This window comes from Halichoeres trimaculatus, unplaced genomic scaffold (assembly GCF_033239565.1).
Source record: "Halichoeres trimaculatus isolate MK-OKI-2021-1 unplaced genomic scaffold, fHalTri1.1 fHalTri1_scaffold_16, whole genome shotgun sequence".
In the NCBI taxonomy this organism is placed as follows: domain Eukaryota; kingdom Metazoa; phylum Chordata; class Actinopteri; order Labriformes; family Labridae; genus Halichoeres; species Halichoeres trimaculatus.
In genome coordinates, this window is record NW_027437194.1 from 10573786 (window position 1) to 10593385 (window position 19600).

At 40.0% G+C, this 19600-nt stretch overlaps 1 protein-coding gene across 1 annotated transcript in view; it reads right to left on the minus strand.

Annotated features, from left to right (window-relative positions):
* Positions 1 to 452: 452 nt before the first annotated feature.
* The window catches only part of gfra2b (GDNF family receptor alpha 2b), a 105709-nt gene continuing 86561 nt past the window's right edge, over positions 453 to 19600 (minus strand). Inside the window, exons 6-10 of the mRNA XM_074690696.1 lie at positions 16069 to 16178; positions 13748 to 13888; positions 11114 to 11298; positions 5520 to 5567; positions 453 to 947 (exon numbers count right to left, since the gene is read on the minus strand). Of these exons, the coding sequence (XP_074546797.1) occupies positions 801 to 947; positions 5520 to 5567; positions 11114 to 11298; positions 13748 to 13888; positions 16069 to 16178 (631 nt within the window). The 3' untranslated portion in view covers positions 453 to 800. The remainder of the gene's footprint in view (positions 948 to 5519; positions 5568 to 11113; positions 11299 to 13747; positions 13889 to 16068; positions 16179 to 19600) is intronic.

The window sequence follows — 19600 nt, forward strand, 5'->3', positions numbered from 1 at the left end:
GTGTGTGTGAATGTGTGTGTGTGTGTGTTTGTGCTTTGTATGTATGTAGTATAGATTTCTTGCCACAGCAGAGGTCCAGGGAATTGATAAATTGAGCTGACAAACACCGAGGAAGGAGCCGCACCATCTGTCCGTCCTCTGTCTCTCTGTCCCATACTGCAGATTTTAAGACTGTCCGAGTGTGTGTGTATGTGTGTGTGTGAGTGTGTATGTGTGTGTGTGTGTGGTTTTGTCCCCGGGTTTTCAGCCCAGCTGTCTCAGATCCAAAAAAGCTGGAGGGAGTGAGTCAGTGCTGGGTCTGCACAAAAAGCACACAAACCCCGGAGACACGGAGCTTTGGAAATGAAGTCGCCATGATCCAAAATCCCAAGAGTCTCTCTGTGTCTGCCTTTGTAATTCCCCTCTCTCCACCAAAACAGAGTCCAGCTTCTGTGTCCTCCTCTTCATACTCGTTGTGTGTGTGTGTGTGTGTGTGTGTGTGTGTGTGTGTGTGTGTGTGTGTGTGTGTGTGTGTGTGTGTGTGTGTGTGTGTGTGTGTGTGTGTATGTGTGTGAATGTGTGTGAGAGAGCAAATCTGAAAGTCCTCCAGAACACTTTCCCTCCTCGAAAGGCCGATGTTGATGTTTGGATGTCTGGTGGTTGACATTTCCCCGCAGCGGAGAGCTTGGAGTCCCGTGACTTTCTCTGAGCGTGCGTGTGTGTGTGTGTGTGTGTGTGTGTGTGTGTGTGTGTGAGTGTGCGTGTGTGCATGTGTGTTTTGCATTGAATGAGAGGGTGTTTGTGCATGTGTGAGTTCATGTTTATGAGACGACGAGTAGAAACATCAGCAGCATGGACACACACACAGTCACAGAGAGGCGGTGGAGGAGTGGAGCTGATTGCTGGCTGCTGCTGCTCTTTGGTCCCGCAGAGTCCTGAGAGTCTATTGACCCCTGGGCCAACAGAGCCTGGAGAGAGAAAGGAGAGGGGGGTGTTCAAGAGGAGGGAGAAGAGAAGTGAGGCAGGTAAAGGTTAGAGCAATAATGGAGAAGAATTCAAATCACAGCAGCAGGTTACAGCAGAGTTTCAGCATCTTTAAAACCTCAGACCTGTTTTTTTTTATTTTTTACTCTTCTAGGGCTCTGAGTTTCCAGCAGCTCTGGGAAATCTCCAAATGTAAAACAGGATCTTTTAACCGTGAACTATCACCTCCAACAAGGATGTTATGTTTTTGGGAGAGTTTGTTTATTTGTCTGTGAACAGCATTACTCCAAAAGTAACAAACAGATCTTGATGAAATTTTCAGGAAATCTTCAAAAATGGAACAAGAAATAAGTGATTGAGTTTTGGAGGTGATCCAGATCACTGTCTGAAGCCTGGATTTTTTTTTAAAGGATTCTTCCCTTTATGTGTATATAACTCCACAATAAATGGTCGTATAGCTTTGCAAAAGATTTCACGACAAGGTCACGATGATTACCGACAGATGTAAAAGTATAATTCAGAGCCTGGCAATATTCTGGATACTAAGCTCTGGAATATGAAATATGTTCTGGCTCATCGTAATTTTCAACACTGTCAGGCAACAAATTATCATACAAACCTGCAGCCAACACCAAATTGTAGCAAACATTCTGCTGAAAGGGAGTATAACATTAAAGTAAGACTAAAGTGTTGCGTGACAGTCACAATATGCTTGGTGGAGCTTTGCGTGCTTTTGAGTGCTTTCTCTAGTTCTTGATGCTATTTGGTTTATACTCAGTCAAAAAACAAGATCAAGGCCCAACTTGATCACACAAGTCATATCAAATTAATCTGCATGGAAAATTTGTTTCTGCCTGTTAGAATAAAAAAGTTACTTTAGAGTAGAACAGAATGGATTGCTTCATAAAGATCAAAGCCACACAATAACAGGGACTGACTCCAGAACACCAAAGCAACACAATTAATAAGATATGTCAAATTAATTTTCCTTAGCCTGCTGACACTGTGGTTAAACCATAAAAAACAGAAATGAACAGATACAAATAAAACTAACTTGAGATTTAAAATCATAACAAGACTTCACCATTTATTTGTACTGTTTTATAAAACAATAAATAGGACATTCCATCCAGGAAAACACTATCAATCTCATCCAGAGGGGGCGCCAAAAACAAAAACTCCCCTCAGAGCTGTGCCTGTTGTAAGTAAACGTCATTCAGAGTTGGTCTAAAAAGGACAGAACTTTTGAGGGTGTATTCAACTTCTGATGTGAATTTTTGGTGATATTTGAGTCTTCACAGCCATCCTTTGCTGCCAGTCAGTTTGACTTGAGTTCCTGCTGACAATACACAGATTTATCTCTCAACAATCCACTGATAATACCAACATCTCAAAACTTCCTCATAAATCACAAATGTAACCAAAGTTAACTTTTATTCTGTGCTTAATCCAACTAACAATATTTTTAGCCATCTTGAGCTGAGTCTCAAGCTGAGTAAACTGCAAGAAACTGAAGTATTCACTTTGAATCTGAGGTTTGATGGAAGTTGTTTGATTCTTTCAGCTCAGATAAACTTCTAAAATTAACTCAGTTTTACATGCCTCTTTTAGATCTCTGTAACATTCTCAATTAAGTGTAGCTCAGACGTCAGTTCATTGCCTTTAACTTCTCTGGTAAAAAGGCTTCTTTGCATTGGCTTCTTGTCCGTGTCTGTACTGATTTTCATTCTTATCAATAACTTACAAAGCTCTACATGATCAGTCTTCTCAGAATATCATCAACCTAACTCCTCAGGAGCCTGCAGCCCTCCCCCAACTCTTGCCTTTTGATGTGAATCTACTTAGAAATCTCTGTGATGATGAACAAATGCACAATAGTGAGGAAGTGGTAAAAAAAACAGGAGTCTGAGTACAGTCTACCAGCACACACTGGATGCCCATATTAACATATATATTGCACAAACCTGCAGGAACACGGCACCAAATGAGACTTGACACTGTGGCTGTCAGAGGTGTGACTCCAGGTAATTATTTTAGGAGCTGAAATACCAAACCATGTGTAACACGGCGCTCAATAAAACCTGCGACTGTGCCAGAGAGAGGGCTGACCTCAACTTGGAGAAGTTTTGGTGCTGATACGAGGCGACTGTGACAAAAATAATCAGAATTTAATGTCGAGGAAGAGACGGAGATTCATTTTGTGCATGCTATGCTCTCGGGTTAGACTAAAACAGAGCTGGATTCGGTACGATGCATGTGTCATAGGAGGTAGTCACAAATTATTTCCAGGTGCCCTCAGTCTCCAGTTGTACACACCAATTTAAAGAAGCATTCCGTGTTTTGGAATAAATTGTGAGCCCTTTTGGGAAATGTGCTGTGACATAAGAAACTTCCTGGCTCTACTGTGTGTGAAGAGTCTGGTGAGGCTTTAAAGTTTGTGAAAATGATGTTTGGGGCAGAGGACTGAATAAGCAGTATTTTTCACCCATGCATCTAAAACAGGACAGAAACATCTAGACTTTAAATTTTCCTCAAACTGAACAATGAAAACCTTATTAAACTCTCTTTATCAGCTGTGCTCTCTCTACAAAAGAAAACACATCAAAAGAAGCCTAAAGGTGGTGTTTCAGCGTTGTCTCTGCAGCAGTCAGTGAGTCTGAATCTGGTCCAGCAGTTGTTATTTTCTTACTTTTGCCTTGGCTGAAAATTGCATATTTGGCTTCCTACAGTTCAGACTTTTTTCTTGTCTAGTCTGTTTCTTTTCAAATCTTTTCCAGCAAATAAGGAGGAACACAATTTGACTGATATGCAGCAAATAAGACCTCAAATCTTCAGTAAATAACCTCGCCAGTCTGAACTCAGACAGCATGAGGAAGAAATATCCTCATGCATTTTCAGCACTGAGTCTTTGTCTGTTCATCCTCTTTATTTTAGGGCTACATCTTTACGTGCCTGATTACAACTAATACTCAAAGCTACTCCTATTGACACTACTGTGCTGCAGAAATTAAAGCATGTCGTGCAAACATGCAAAAAGGTTCAAATTTTCCTCTTGTTGTGCATCCTAAACCTCATGAGAGATTTCAGCTTCCTGCTCCAAAAGCTGAATGAAGACTTTGCAGGGAAATAAAGCCACTAACCTCAATCACAGCTTTTGTTCTGCCTGTGTTTATTTGTTTTCATTGCTTTAATCTTTTATCCTGTTTGTCTGTTCAAAACTTTCTCTGAATACTTGCATTTTGCTTTCTACACTTACTAGGCGACATCGCGTCATCTTGACTTTTGCTGCCTTCTATTTGCTTCCCATAAAAGATCTCACTGGCCACTTATAAAGAACGTTTAGGTCAGGCCCAAGGCCCAACAACATCTGGTTAGTAAAAAAAAAATCTGCATAATAAACCGGTCTCTTAAGCATCCTTTGTGCCAGAATTCACCAAGATCAATAAAAGGATTGCACAATTTGTGACATCACACCTTGGACAATTTTTGAAAAGGTCAAATCTGATATTCATCAAGTTTATAGAGGCCTGACACTTCCATCAAACTTTTCCAAAATGGAAAAGTCCCAAGTGAAGTTCTAATTACAAATTTAAAGCAAGTTTTCTAGTTTTTTTAAAACTCCTTTTTTTTAGGAAAGGCTTAGATTAAGTTTAGTTTCAGTATTTTTCTTATGTTTGTTAGTTGTCAGGCACAAAAGCATTGTGTAAAAAAATCACAACATCATGTCATTTATAAAAATGTATTTTCCAAGGACACATGATCAACAGTAACATGTCAATCAGTGTTATGGCAGTTGACGAAAATATTTTTTTAACCTCTTGTTTTTGTTAATTTGTTAGTTTTCACTGGCTATAATAACCTTGGTCTCCATCAACAATAGGCTTCAAAACTCAGTACCAGAGACAGGTAGATGATGTCATAAAGATTGTGTCCATGTTTCATACAGACTATGTATAGCGTGGTGAACCAGGGCGAATGGAGTCTGACATATTCTGTCATGTTAAAAAGAGAAACAGCTTTGTCCCATGGCAACAGTGAAGGGGTCTTCCAGAATGCTGGCTTCTTACTAACCAATTTAAAGAGACAGTAACTAAAAAGAGGCTGTAAATAGTGATAAAGTCATCCCAGGATGATATAAGGACGATATATACACATTTACAGATTTTGGATTGGGTTTAGGTCAACTTAGGTTAGGTTTTGGTTTTCAGTATGGCGCCCACCAACCTAAGACCTCAAAACTACAAACAGACTTTCCTCTGGACAAAGCCATTTCAGGGGGTAGATTGGAAACTCAAGAACAACATTTAGACCCTAGTTTCTGCAGTTGAAAGCACCTCATAGTTCTCTGACCAACCACAGAAGCTGCTGGAAACAAAGAAACCAAAAAGAGGAGCAGATGTAACAGGATGAAAACAGACAATGAAGTCAGTGTGTGTTTGTAGAGGGCACAGATGCAGCAGATGTGATGAAGGCATGCAAAGTTAAAGCAACCCTGTTAAAGTCATGAATTAGCTTCCTGTGGAAACGGACTCAGGTGTGTAATCAAAGCTGCTCACCTCCTCACACTCAAAATCATCCGAGGGGATGCACTTCTGGCCTCCGTCCTGTAAAACAAGAACTCATTATGAGAAACAGTCGTTTATATTTCTCACCTGCTCGCTCAGAGAGAACGTGTTCAGACCTCATTCGTTAAAAACGAGTATGAATAAAATGACACCTCAACAACAAGCAGGAACACCAAAAACAAACTGTTGTGCTCATTGGATTGCAGAAATGGTCACACTGAGGAGATTCAACCCTTCTTTTATGAGTTAGTCTGATAATTCCTGCAGAGGCTGGTTTGCTCATGGTTGTATAGAAACGGTTAAACGCTCGTTGCTGCATCCCTGTCATTGAAATGCAGAGCAGTGGTGTGAGCATGAATAAGGATGCACACTTAGTCTTTCTCAGACACACAGATTTATCTCTGTCCTTCATCAGCCTCTTTGTCAGTTCCTCATTAGCATATCTCCTCCCGGTACCTGGGTGGGAGAGCCAATCAGATGTTATCGCCAGGCAGGGAGGAAGAAGAAGAAGAAGAAGAAGAAGGAGAAGAAGAAGAGGAGTCTTTTCAGTGGGGAGAAATAATGGAGAGCACGCCGGATCATTATCATCTCCTCCGAAATACATGTGCACATCCACAAATATGCTTCCTACTGCACACACACACACACACAAACACACACACACACACACACACACACACACACACACACACACACACACACACACACACACACACACACTGGGGTAGTGATCATTAAACCCTACAGATGAATCATTATCATATCGACTATTACAGCAGCCACCTCTCCTGTCTTGGTACGCCTCTGCAGGGCTGTTTCCTACAAACTGAGTGCTCAGCAAAGCTTACAGAGAAACCATACTTATATTCATGTGAAACTGATAGAATCAGGAAATAAATCCACAGTTGCAGCATGCATGAGTTTACATACATCAACCAGAGGAACATTACATGCTATTCCTCCATCTCTCCCCCCCTCTGTATCAAATCTGTCCCTATCAGTTCCTCGTGTACCTTCATCTCAGCTGGTGTTTGAACGCAGAGCTTTCATATTTACTGAAAATGCACGAAATAGCAGACCTGGTATTTACAAATGTTTTTTTTTTTTGAAAGTGCTGACAGATTGCAGTTTGAAGGTGTGGACCCAGTGGAGGTTGGAGTTTAAACTGTGTGCAGAGGTGATCAAGAAAAAGCATCGTGTAAGTCAATGTCCCTGTGATCTCAACCCAGAGAGGTGGCCAGTGAAAGGCCGAAATATATCATGTTTTTTCAGCATTTTCAGAAGAAGGTGAAGGTTTGGTTTCATCACAGACTGTAAATAATAAAAACACCAGCCTCAAGGTCAGACCACAAAAAAATATTTCTTAAACCTTCATGAGAAAACGATTCTCCTCCACAGCTGATTCATCCCTCAGTGAAAATTTTCCTCATGAAGTTTATGGTCCCCATCTCTTAATTTCAAATTTTCAGCAATACTGCATAATGAGATTACCACAATAAAGTCATATAGTCCTATAACATATTTAGTCATATCATTTTGAACTTATTCTAGTGATTTTATGGCATTTTATTACTAAGATAACATTCTATTACTTTGATCTTATTCTATTGTGCTAATCTCATTCTACTGTTCAGATTTCATCATATTGCTTTATATCATTCTAAGTCACTGTACTTCTTTAAGTTCATTAAATTGCTTCAATGCGATTCTACTGCTTTGATCTCAATCCATTGCTTTGTTTTCACTATATTTGCACCCCATTGTGGTTGCCAGTTACAGCAGCTCTCTCGTCTTTGTCCGTTTCTTGTAATTTTTTCAGTCTCTTTTTCATCATCTTTGTATTTGGAGTGGATCATTACTTTTTATGGTTCATTTTTTGGTCATGGACATCAAACTGGTTGTGTCTTAAGTGATATTTTTACTATTTTTTCTCCTGTGTTTGTCTGGAGATCCCTCATGTAACCATGGCTGGTTTACATGTGAACTCAGCTTTTAGCAGCCTTTAGCATGCCAATGCTAACTGGTGCAAGGCCTGATGATTTCCCACAAGGTGGGGGAAAAGTAGGTGAGGACGACGTGCTGGTTCTCAGGTGTGAGCTAAGGAGTGAGGACATCAACCTGTCCTTCCATCCATCGTCATTAGGAACGTAAGATCTATCTCCAGTAAGATGGACGAGCTAGTTGTGCTAACATAGCAACAGAGGGAATACCAGAAGGTAGAGTAGCATCATGCTGTTCACAGACATGCCTTTTTGCACTTTCTATACACTTTCTTACTTCTGTTTTGTTGATTGCTGCTGTGACTCCTCCTGAATTTCCCCTTGGGGTTAAATAAAGTATTTTCTATTCTATTCTATTCTATTCTATTCTATTCTATTCTATTCTATTCTATTCTATTCATGCCACTGCTTTGTTCTCATTCTCTTGGTTTGTATCATTGTATTGCTTTATATAATTTTACTGTTTTGCCACATTGTGTTGTTCTGGTTTTATTCTATTCTTTATATCATTCTTTTGCTTCGATATCATTCTATTGTTTTTCATCTCATTTAATCTGAAATCTTACCCTAACCTGTGGACTGAACTACCCTTTCAGTGAGCCTTGTTGCCAACCCTAAAAGTTTTGACAGAGTGATAGTTGAACAGAAAGAATCTGCGACTCTTTCTTCTTTGGGACAAACTTTGGAGCTCACAGGTGTTTGTGTCCCTCTAACTCCTCCATCTTTCTGTCTCAGAAGAGTCCTGGACCTCGGTTGAAGCCATTGGGTGTCCACATTTGGGTTCACGCCCAAAGAATCTGCTCCCTCCTGTCTGAGCAACATCTGCAGCATCTCAGTCATGTCTTCTAAATGGAGGATGGCCAATTCCCAAAACTAAACCCTGCTGTAAAACTGGAGCAGACCCCAACCTCCAGACAGCTTCCCTGAGCTACATAATGTCTGCAGACTCCATAAAGGGAAACACATCGACCCCGAGGCGCGGCCAAGCTCAGGCGAGCATCACAATAAGCCAGCAGAGATACGAGCCGGGGGAGAGGGAGGCTGCAGCCACACTTCTGCTCCATGGAGCCAAAGCACACTGAAGGGAGAGTAATGACATGGAAACATTCGGTCAAATCCCATCCAAGGAGAATCACACGGTGTCAACTCCATTTCTCAACTTCAGTGACTGAATATACAACGCAAATCTGTACTGTGCATCCTTTCCAACTCCAAACGAAAGACGAGAGCTGCTGACATTAAAACATGAATCAGTTTGTGCAGGAGATTGTGTTTTGACAATCAGAATGACATCCTGAGTTTCATCAGGCCGTGGTCTGCATACGAGATTAAGATTTAAGCCCAGTGACTGAATTTACTACCCAAATGCAAGCTTTATGTCTCAGTTAGCAAACATACACAGAAAAAAAAAATGACCTAATTGGCAAACCATCCCTGATTTTTATTCAGAAGACTGAAGTTTAAGACTTGTTTGGAAGAAAGGGATTGGGGACTGAAGATAACAGGGTCTGGTCTAATCTGTGTAGAGAGTATCTCTATGGTAGCCTTAAATCTTACCTTAAAAGTCTAATGTTAACTTAAAATGGAATTCAAAGTGAGACTGAAGGTGCTGTAAGAATATATAGCTTATGGAAGCATGCTTTTATCCACAATGTTACACAGATATGCTTTCCTAACTTTGCTGTACAGATGTAATCATAGTATTGTAGAATCAATTGTGTGTGTGTGTTGGTATTTCTCGTAATTCAAGTTTGTAACTTACTTATGTAGAGGTTAGGAATATGTTTCAGTTAAAGCAATTAAGACAAAGGAATAGAACGTAGGAAGACGTGTGTAACAGTTTCTTGCAGATAAGTGAAGGGAGGCTGATCACCCACTTGATAAATGCCAGACGCAGATTACAGACAGAGACAGAGGATGGCCAATGAGAGGGGAGACAACACCAGAAGAGCCAATAAGAAGATGGCACAACCTACATTGCTTAGAGAAATGCTGATAGACACTTCATATTGGTGCTGAGATAGAGACAGGGTCAGTCTCATGAACTGTCTCAGCAACATGTAGACAGGGAATGAAGCTGCACTGGAGATCTCTGTAAACCCATCCTCATGATGTATTGTTAATAAATTTGTGTTCAACTGAGAGCCAGGACGCCTCCTGATCCTTCCTCATCAACAAAGATTGATAAATCTTCAGGTATTTTGGTGAGACAGATAGCACCTCATTTCCAACAAGCCTTACTGGTGCACCCATACAGAAACTGAAATGGTCTAAAATGGTACCATAAATCAAAACTAAGGTTGCTCTATTATACTTGACACAGTAACTGAAAGATGGTGTATAAAAGATGCAGAAGGGTACCCTAAGATTGTAGTATGATGGTACTCTTTGATATGCTTATGAACCGGCATCTCCTAAAACAGACTTTAGCATTCTCTAGACGGGTACCTCAAAATATCCTTGTGGGTGCTTAAATACTAAAACTGACAGGGACTAGATTGATATCTAACAGTTGGTAGACGGTGCTTCAAAGCAGACAGTTATGTGCTTTGAACAGAATCTAAGAGGTAGTGATTTCACATGTTCAAAACAGACACTGGGGTACCTTAAACACCAAATAGACCTTTAAACAGCTACACAGGAGACCTTTATCACTGACATTGACATCAGCAGTTTGTTCGAGCAGATACTAAAGGGTATCTTTGAGCTTGTAAACTGACACTGTGGGCTACCATAAAACTGTGATAAGCGACATGCTTTAAACAGAGCATAAAACTATGGCAGCGATTAAAAGTACTTTTATACAGGTACCAAAGGGTTTGTCAGAGTCCAGGAACCCTGAGGAATGTTAAGTACTTGTTACAACACTTCTTTAAAAGTAGTTGTTTTTTGCATTTAATCATTTTTATATCATGGAATGTGTACTAAGACTTCAGCACCTCAAGACTGATGTAACAGCTATTTTATAACCAATGCTTGGAGGTAATTGGAAGCTGATGGTCAGAGGTACCTTAAAACCAATTAAGACATTATTTCAAGACATTATTTAAACCTGCTGGGCCCTGCACACACAGGTTGGCTCTTTGCACAAAATTTAGATGATATTAGACAAACTGTTTCCATGCAGTCCCCAGCAGCTTCAGCTCAGTTTATTCCCAAAGGAAACAGAGCTGAAGTCGAGTGCATTTATATACACTATAATTACACATATCCTTTTACCAAAGCGTTATGAATAAACATGAGCAGCTCAGATAACAAAGTTTGTGTGAGCTGACTAAAATATCTCCAGACACATTAGACTCAGAGGTGTTCTATTGTTCAGGCTTTTAATCTCTTACATAATGGAAAGCAATTTAATCTGACCTCTGACCTCCACCTCACACCTCTTTCTCTTCATAATGGATGGTTTACACTCTCCCAGCATGCATCAGGGGGATGCTAATGTGTGTGGAGGTGAGGGAGAGCAGAGCACATATGCACAGTCTCTCTCTGGATTTGAACTGTCTGCCTCTCTGCCTATAGACTGACGTACAGTATGATGTCTGTTCTTTCAGGCTCTGCTCTGAAATCTGCTCAAAAACTCACCTGCAGGTTGGCGCAGGTGGAGAACATACACGCGCTGTCCATGGGTTTGATGGCATTGTTGTGTAGGGAGGGGGCAGGTTTAGAGATAATTGGTGGCTGAGCAGGGGGGAGGAAGGTGGACGATGGCTCAGTGATGTGAAGAGTTCCTCCTTCTGAGCCGTAACCAAATGACTGGATGGCGTTTTCTGTGTGAAAGGTAAAATAACAGAGAGAAGTCTTAATAACAGGAAGAGTTAGACCTCCGTTATTAGACCGATTACACACCGAGTAACAAGACCAGTGATACTGCTATTTCTGGAGTCACAGTCGACAGAAAAGGGCTGAGAACAAGAGCAGGATTTAAGATTTGTTATGACATAGTGATAGAAACTCAACATAAAGGTCATAAAATACGGATGGATTACTGATGTACATCAAGAGTAGAGTGACTGTCAGCTCTCCAGCCGCAAAACAAGAACAAACTGCACAGAGCTGCAAAATGTTTCCGAAGATGGGACGTCCATAAGCAGTGATGCCAACTCCTCAGTGAGGAAAGCAGCTATTGGCTGCAGTGATGTCGCTTTCTTCTGTTGATTCTTGTTTTTTTAATTTCTAAACATTATCTCTCCTCCTTTATCCTTGGTTGAGAAGATGTGGATGGATTCATGCTTCCATGTCAGAGTCTCCAAACTTGAGAAAAGGGGTTAGAATTGTCACTTTTTTGAAAAAGAGTCACTAGAGGGGTCTGAAAACTCACTAAATAAAGCCACAAAGTTGCTAATTTGGCAACACTTCCCACAAGTTCCTTTTTATTTATTTAGGAGTGATTGTAAGATAAAATCCACCCTTCGGCTCAGTCTAATGTAAATTATTGGTTATCCAAATACTCAAAACCTTACTGAGAGTCACATTTTTAATCAGTTAACTGTCACCGGTGAAAATGTGAAAATCTGGCTGTTGAAGGAGGCTTTTCAGAAGACTATACTTTTGTTGATCTGAGCTAGTTTCAGACTCAGTTGAACTGTTTGTTGGGACCAAATCAACACTTAAACTGCTGTTATTACAAAGGGATTATGGATGTTGATGATAGTATCATCAGCATAAAGTGTAATCCCAATTTATAAGTTTACTGAAGTCATTTACAAAAATAAATTGATTTTGAAAAGCTGGTTTTCAAATATGCTGAATCGAAATATCCTTTCTTTGTTCATTCCTTCTTGGTTGCTGCTGAAACAAGACGGTCCACCGCTTTCTCCAGGAAGGTCAGATGGTAACTCAGCTCTCTCTTGACACTCAGAGTAGTATGAAGGGAAATCCTTGGTTTGGTCATGTAGAGTTTTCATATTGAATTTGTAGGAAGTCACACTTTCAAAGCGTTTATCCTCAGAGGTCAAAATATTAAGATCTTTCCACTGTAAATGAGCTTTTCAAAAGACTACAACTCTGTTTATTTGAGCATTTAAAGCTAGTTTTAATTTTGTTGAGCTTTTTGTAGCGACTAAAGCACCCTCTGAAGCTATTACCCTGCTTTTGTTATAAACAGATTATGGATGTAGATGACAGTATCATCAGGTGTAGTCTTTGTTTTATAACCTCATTGAAGTCATCTTGATTTACAGAAGCTGGTTTTGGATTGTATTGAGTCTTGTTTGCTCACAAGGATCAGATGGTAGCTCGCTGTCTCTCCTTCACGGAGGTCTTGGAGGTCATCTCCCTGATGTCTTGAACCTGTTTGTTGAGTTTCTGACCTTTAAAACATTTATTCTAACACACAGAGAGAGGATGTTCTGGACCTCAGAGCACCTCGTCGTTCTGTAGAAGCGGATCCATAAACCGTTAGCATCAAACCTTTTAAGTCCAACATGTTCAGCTACAGCCCCACAATGGAGTCATGATTCCTCTCTGACAGGACAAAGTGTCAGTGCTTGGAGTTCACTCTGATGTGCTCTGTGAATGATTGATGAACTCTTCATCACGTTCAAACCACTCAGCGCCAAGCGGCGGCTGCTCGTCCTCTGTAGAGACCCACTGAGGGTTTTATTATTGGAGCAGACCAGGGACTCTTACTTCACAGGGTTTCTCTCCCAGATGTTTGCTGCTGGAACTTTTCCCTCTCTGAACAAACTTGGCGTTATAAAATTTGAGAAGATAAGAAATCAGATTTTCTCTCGCTCTCTAGTCTGTATGATTTGATTCTGATACATGTGGAAAGAAGTGTTCATTATTGATAGAGATTTCCTTCACTACGGAAACTCTGTGCACAGTGTGTGTGTGTGTATCTGTGTGTGTTCAGATGAACAGCAGCAGCAGAGCAGCCTGACGAGGAGCTGCAGAGGTGAGAATGTATCTGTTATTTACAGATGACTACCTGGGGACCTTGAACACATCATCTTCGTCCAACCTTTCTTCTCGCTCGTCTTCCTCACTCACACTTTCTCCTCCCACACAAACACACCACACACACCTCTGTGTTCCAGCACCTGTGAGGACCTATCTGTCTGTTCAGCTTACTGTTTCATAAAGACTCCACACACAGCTCAAAGTCTCCCATGATTCATTGAGACACTGATGAGTGCAACCACAGAAGATCAAACTGCAGTGCTTCATGACCGATGTCCTCACAAGTATAGAAAGAAACACAGAGTTAGGACTCACTCAGGCAGGTGTTGTGAGTGAAGTCTCGGTGGAAAGCTTCACACTCGGCCTCCTGGCTTCCTGTTCCCCTGCAGCTACACCACAGACTGATGGTGATGTTAGACGGGCTGCTGTCGCTATAGTTCGGAGTCACATCAGAACCTGAGAGACAGACGGGGCAGGAAGTGTTAAGGAGGAAGAAGAATTAGGGGGAGATTAAAGAGAAGAGAGGTAGAGAGGATTTTTGTAAATTGGGAATTGAATCAGGGATGAATTCCAGAGGAGTGACTCATTTAGAAATCTCTCCGGTCTCAAAGAGAGGCAGAGAAAAGGACACTTCCTGCATGAATGTAATGCAGAGAAAACTGTACAATACTGTTTTTGCAAGAGTGGTCAAGACACCATTCTGCTCACAAGTCACTAACTCTGAGAGAAATACTCTCAAAGTTCGCTCCCATGCTGAATAAAATTAATCAAATCTACAACAACTTAATCTTTCTTAAAGCATTTTTTAGATTTAAAGGAGATTCTGATCAAAAGCTGGAGGTTGTCCAACCTTCAGCAAAACACAGGAGTTAAACTTTTGCTAGAGCTCTTTGATTTTGTGTACAAAGTTATAGACATGCATCATTGAAAGCAGGGAAAACATCTTGACACAGGCTTTCATATTTCATGAATCAGAGGGTTAATTTCACAGTTGATGAGTTATTTACCTGAGTTGAAACCTTCACTTTAAATGATTAATAAACAAAACTGTTTCAGAAAGTCGTTAACCTCATCATCTCTTTCTGTATCTGTCACTCTGTCTCTGATGTGGCATTGACAGTTTTGACCCCAAAATTCTCAGAACTTTCAAAACTTAAACAAAAGCGTTATTAGATATTGCAAATCAGTCAAGTTCTCCTGGCTGGCTCGCCACAATGAAACAGTAAACCAAACGTGATTTTGAAGATGTTTGAGGATGTTTGAGGCTTTTTTTTTCTTTTACAGCTTAGTTTGATTTCTCTCTTCAGTCCGTGTGTTTGAAGACATTTGTTTAGATCAGGCATGTCCAAAGTCAGGCTTGGGGGCCAATCGTTGCTGAAGGTCCATTTTCGGACGGCCCTTTGCTTTTATCTTGTATGTATTGATTATGTCACTGAAATTAATCATTTATCATGATGAGAAAATGGGAGAGTTAAAAAAACCCTTTCTGCCTTTGTTATGTTTACTGCTGAATCTCAAAAACATCCAGGAAGATAGGTTTGTGCTTTCATGTCAGAGTCTCCAAACTTGAGAAAAGAGACTAGATTTGTCACTTTTTTGAAAAAGAGTCACGAAAGGGGTCTGAAAACTCACTAAATAAAGCCACAAAGTCGCTAATTTGGCAACACTTCCTACAAGTTTCATTTTATTCATTTGAAAGCGATAGTAGGATAAAATCCAGCCTTCAGCTCAGTCAAATGAAAATTATTGGTTATCCAAATACTCAAAACCTTACTGAGAATCACAATTGAAATCAGTTAACTATCCCTGGTGAAAATGTGAAAATCTGGCTGTTGAAGGAGGCTTTTCAGAAGACTGTACTTTTGTTGATCTAAGCGAGTTTCAGACTCATTTGGACTCTTTGTAAGGACCAAATCAAAACCTATACTGCTTCTGTTAAAAAAGGGATTATGGATGTAGATGATAGTATCATCAGCATAAAGTGTAATCCCAATTTATAAGTTTACTGAAGTCATTTACAGAAATATATTGATTTTGAGAAGCTGGTTTTCAAATATGTTACATCGAAATATCCTTTCTTTGTTCATTCCTTCTTGGTTGCTGCTAAAACAAGAAGGTCCACTGCTTTCTCCAGGAGGGTCAGATGGTAACTCAGCTCTCTCTTGGCACTGAGAGTAGTGTGAAGGGAAATCCATGGTTTGGTCATATGCAACAACTTAATGTTTCTTATAGCTTATGAGAGTTCAAAAAAACCCTCCTGCCTTTGTTACATGTACTGCTAAATCTCAAAAACATCCAGGAAAAACAATCCTAATAAAATCTAGATCCTGATCCTGCCATAAAAACATCCTGACGTTTTCCTCATACCGCCCCCTGATGAAGAACATTTTCCTTGGTCAGAAGCAGAGTTCACTGATGCTTACGCAGCACGAAACACTGCAAAATACTGTCCACTTATCATCTGGTTTCAATACACACCTGAAGGACAGGTGAGGTTTGATTTCATTAGTCTGCAATAATGAAACAAGGATAGTTGACCGACTTTTACAGAAATCACTAAAAGAAAAGGTTAACAAAAAGAGCGTTGATATGGTAATAGATACATCTAGATACGTTTTACTCATAATGAAACTCACCCAGCAGGCCGACGTAGGACATGAGGCAGCCGTGGTAGTTGTCGTGTGGACAGCTGGTAACCGTGTGAGGTGTCATCTGACAGTTCATGTGGAAGTCAGCAAGTCGAGACCTGCAGCAATACAGCACAACAACATACCACTGTCACGTCAAAAAAACATGCACATGGACACTTTTATGAGCTAAAGTTTACAGAGGGGGAGGAGACTTAATGCACCATATGGACAAGGCAGAGAAACTTCTGAGCCACATAAAGAGCTGGAGATGAGTCTCAGAAGAGTGTGAACTTCATAGTTTCTGGAAAGCTCCTGATGCTGTCGTGGAACTACGAAGATGTAAAACCTGTCACTCAGACATCAAACGTGCAGCACTCTGCAGAAAACATCTGGCTTTGTTTGTGTTTATCAACATCTCCTTGAAATCTCCTTGGTTTTTAGATGCAGAGAAAGAGTCCCAACATGTGAATTTAGGCTTTAATCTAACAGCAGCAGGTCCCATACGTCCGCCATCTGCTCGCTGTCACACACACTTTGTTGCTTGATGGTTTTAACATGTAAAAAGACTACACAGTGTTTCAGTAGCTATAATCATTGCCATAAACAAAGATGGATAAGTTTGATATTTTCTATCTTTATTGTGTCTTTAAACCACCTCTCTTTAATATTTATCCCTGTTTTTGTTTGTCCTTCCTCTGGTTGTAAACCTCAGATCTGAGAGCTGTAACTTTGTGTTATCGGGGTGTAAAAACTGATCCAGCCGATGCTTACAGAACTCTCCTCAAGCTGCAAATCTTGCTCTGATTCATGCAGTAGTTTGAGAGATTATCTCTGCGTTTGCAGTGTGTGTATCGTGCCATATCCACCTCATCATGCAGATGTTAAAGCAGGAGAAAGTGTCACAGACGATCACTGCACAGCCATGAGTTAATCTACCGCCTGTCCTACTTCTCCTCCACACTGCCTCCTCTCTTCTCTTTGTCTCTGCTTCTTTAGTCTCTCTGGAGCTTAATCTTTCTCATGATTCCTCTCTTGGTTTATTTTGTGTAGCAGCGAGCTGCACAGAGAGGGATCGTCAGGTGAAAGGTGTTGTGAGAGCAGAGCAGCCAGGCGATAAAAACAAGTGACTCAAATGTTGTAAGAGAACACAGAGACAACACACCTCAGCTCCACTTTAGTCAAACACATCTCTGCACACATGCAGCACAAAGTTTCCCACAAAGTGAAAAAAAAAAGATTTTAAAAGAGCAGACACAGAAGCTGGTTTGTCTCAGAGCTTCAAGTGTTGGGAGGCTGCAGTCACTGAATTCACCACAAACTCTGTGCTCTCTGCTCGTCGCCCTGTTTATCAGAAAGTCGTTAGTCAAAAAATAAAAATAAACGACAGTAGTCGTTACAAAGATGAAAGTCAGAAAACTAAGAGGCTATTTTGTCAAACGACCAATAAGTCCAAAAGCCAGAAAATCAGAAGTTTCTTAAGGCAGAAAATCAAAAGGCTCGTTAGCCAGCTATTCAGAAAATCAAGAGGCTATTTTGCCAGACAATAAGACGATTCAATAGGCAGAAAATCTTGAATAAGAAGGCCCATAATTCAAAGGTCAATTAATCAGCATATCACAGGGAAGTTATGTTAGTCAGAGGGTCTGTCAGTCAGAATGTCTGTTAATCAGAAAGTCCCTTGGTCAAAATATCAGTGTTCATAGTCAGAATGTCAGTTATCCAGAAGGTCTATTTGTCAGAAGGTCTGTAAGAATGTTTTTTAGTCTGACAATCAGCTAGTCCGAAAGTCTGTATACCAGAAGGTCTGTTAGAAGTTTTATAACTTAGGCCGTCTGTTAGTTAAAAGGTTTGTTATTCAAAAAGGCAGAATGTCAGTCAGTCAGATTGTCAGTTAGTTCGAAATTAAAAGGTTAGTTGGTCAGAAGGTCTGTTTGTCAGACAATCTTTTAGAAGTTTCATTAGTCAGATGGTCTGATAGTCAGGATTTCTGTTAGAAGGTCTGTTAGTCAGAAAATCAGAAGTTAAGTTGATCAGCTGGTCAGTGAGTCAGAAAATTAGAAGATCAGTTGGTCAGAATATCAGTTAGTCTTAGGGTGGCCAGTAAAACAGAAGTCATCTCATCGGCTGCCAGAGTTGTCCATAGACATGTACCCATACTTAAAAGTTTCTGATTCCTGTTCCCGGGAACTTTTAGTTTTTTGATCATTTTGACTTTTTAACTGTAATCTTGTATTGATATTGTCTGGTTGTGATGTGTGTTTTTTTAAACGTTCTATTATATGTTTTGTGGTTGTAAGGTGCAGTGACGATAATTTTTGCGCATAGTCCCAACTTATTAAATGAAATGAAAATGAAATGAAAATGAAATGAAAATGAAATGAAAATGAAATGAAAATGAAATGAAAATGAAATTAAGTAGATCACAACCATTGACTGCCAACGAGGGGACAAAAGTCATAAATAAATTCTAAAATTAAAGCACAAATCTGCCAAAAACTGATGAATAAAAAGCAGTACTCGTGGGAAAAGGTAAATGATATAAAATAAACACCTTATTATAGAAAATATTAATCAGAAATTGATTGAAAACATTTTTTCAAATAAAGTCAAACCAAATAGAATTCTGATTTCCTCTGAAGCAGATCTGTGTGTGGATTATTGTGTGTTTGTGTGATAATCTCAATCCAGGTTTTCTTTGTTGTTATGTTTATGTGTGTAGCTGTTAAAGTGTCTGTAAGGACTCGTAGAAGTGTTTGTCTGTCTGCAGACAATAATACACAGCGACAGGCCTGAGTGCTGCACATTTGACTTTCCCAAAGAGGTCAGTGTGTCTGTGTGTGTGAGTGTGTGTGGGCAGAGGTTGGTGTTGTCTGCTTTGGTAGTCCTGCCAACCATGCTAGCCCGAGACAACAGACATGACTGTTATTCACACTGACAAACACACACTGCTCTTCTGTCTTGCTATTTGTTTGTCCATTTCACACACACACACACACACACTCACACACAGGGACTGACACCTTCATCCTTGGCTTGTCAGTACAGATTGCTGTGACTCAGTGGGCTCTGGAGTTGTGTTTGTGTTTAACAGAGTTTTAACACGTCTGACTTCTAAGGACAAAATCACACGTTTGTGTCCATGAAGCAGAAAACACAGAATCAGCTAGAATAACGCTGAGGTATCAGGACAGTCAAATCATAAATTACATGGGAAAATGTAATTTTATTTTAGCCTGTGTTTTATTTTGAAGGGACAATTCAAAGGGTTGGTGTTTCCGTTTCCTATTTAAATGTTCATAAAGATAAACTACAGTCTAACATTAACACAATCTGTAACTTTTGTCTCATAAACGTACATCTTGACTTTCAAATTTTTTTTCTTTTTTTGTGGGATAAATACTTAATCTTGTAACATTATGACTCTTTTCCCATAACATGATGACATTATACACACAGCAGACTTACTAGTATTACTTCTAAAATCATTAAAATGAGTTTTACTGATTTGGATTGACCTACATCAGTAATTCAAACTGGC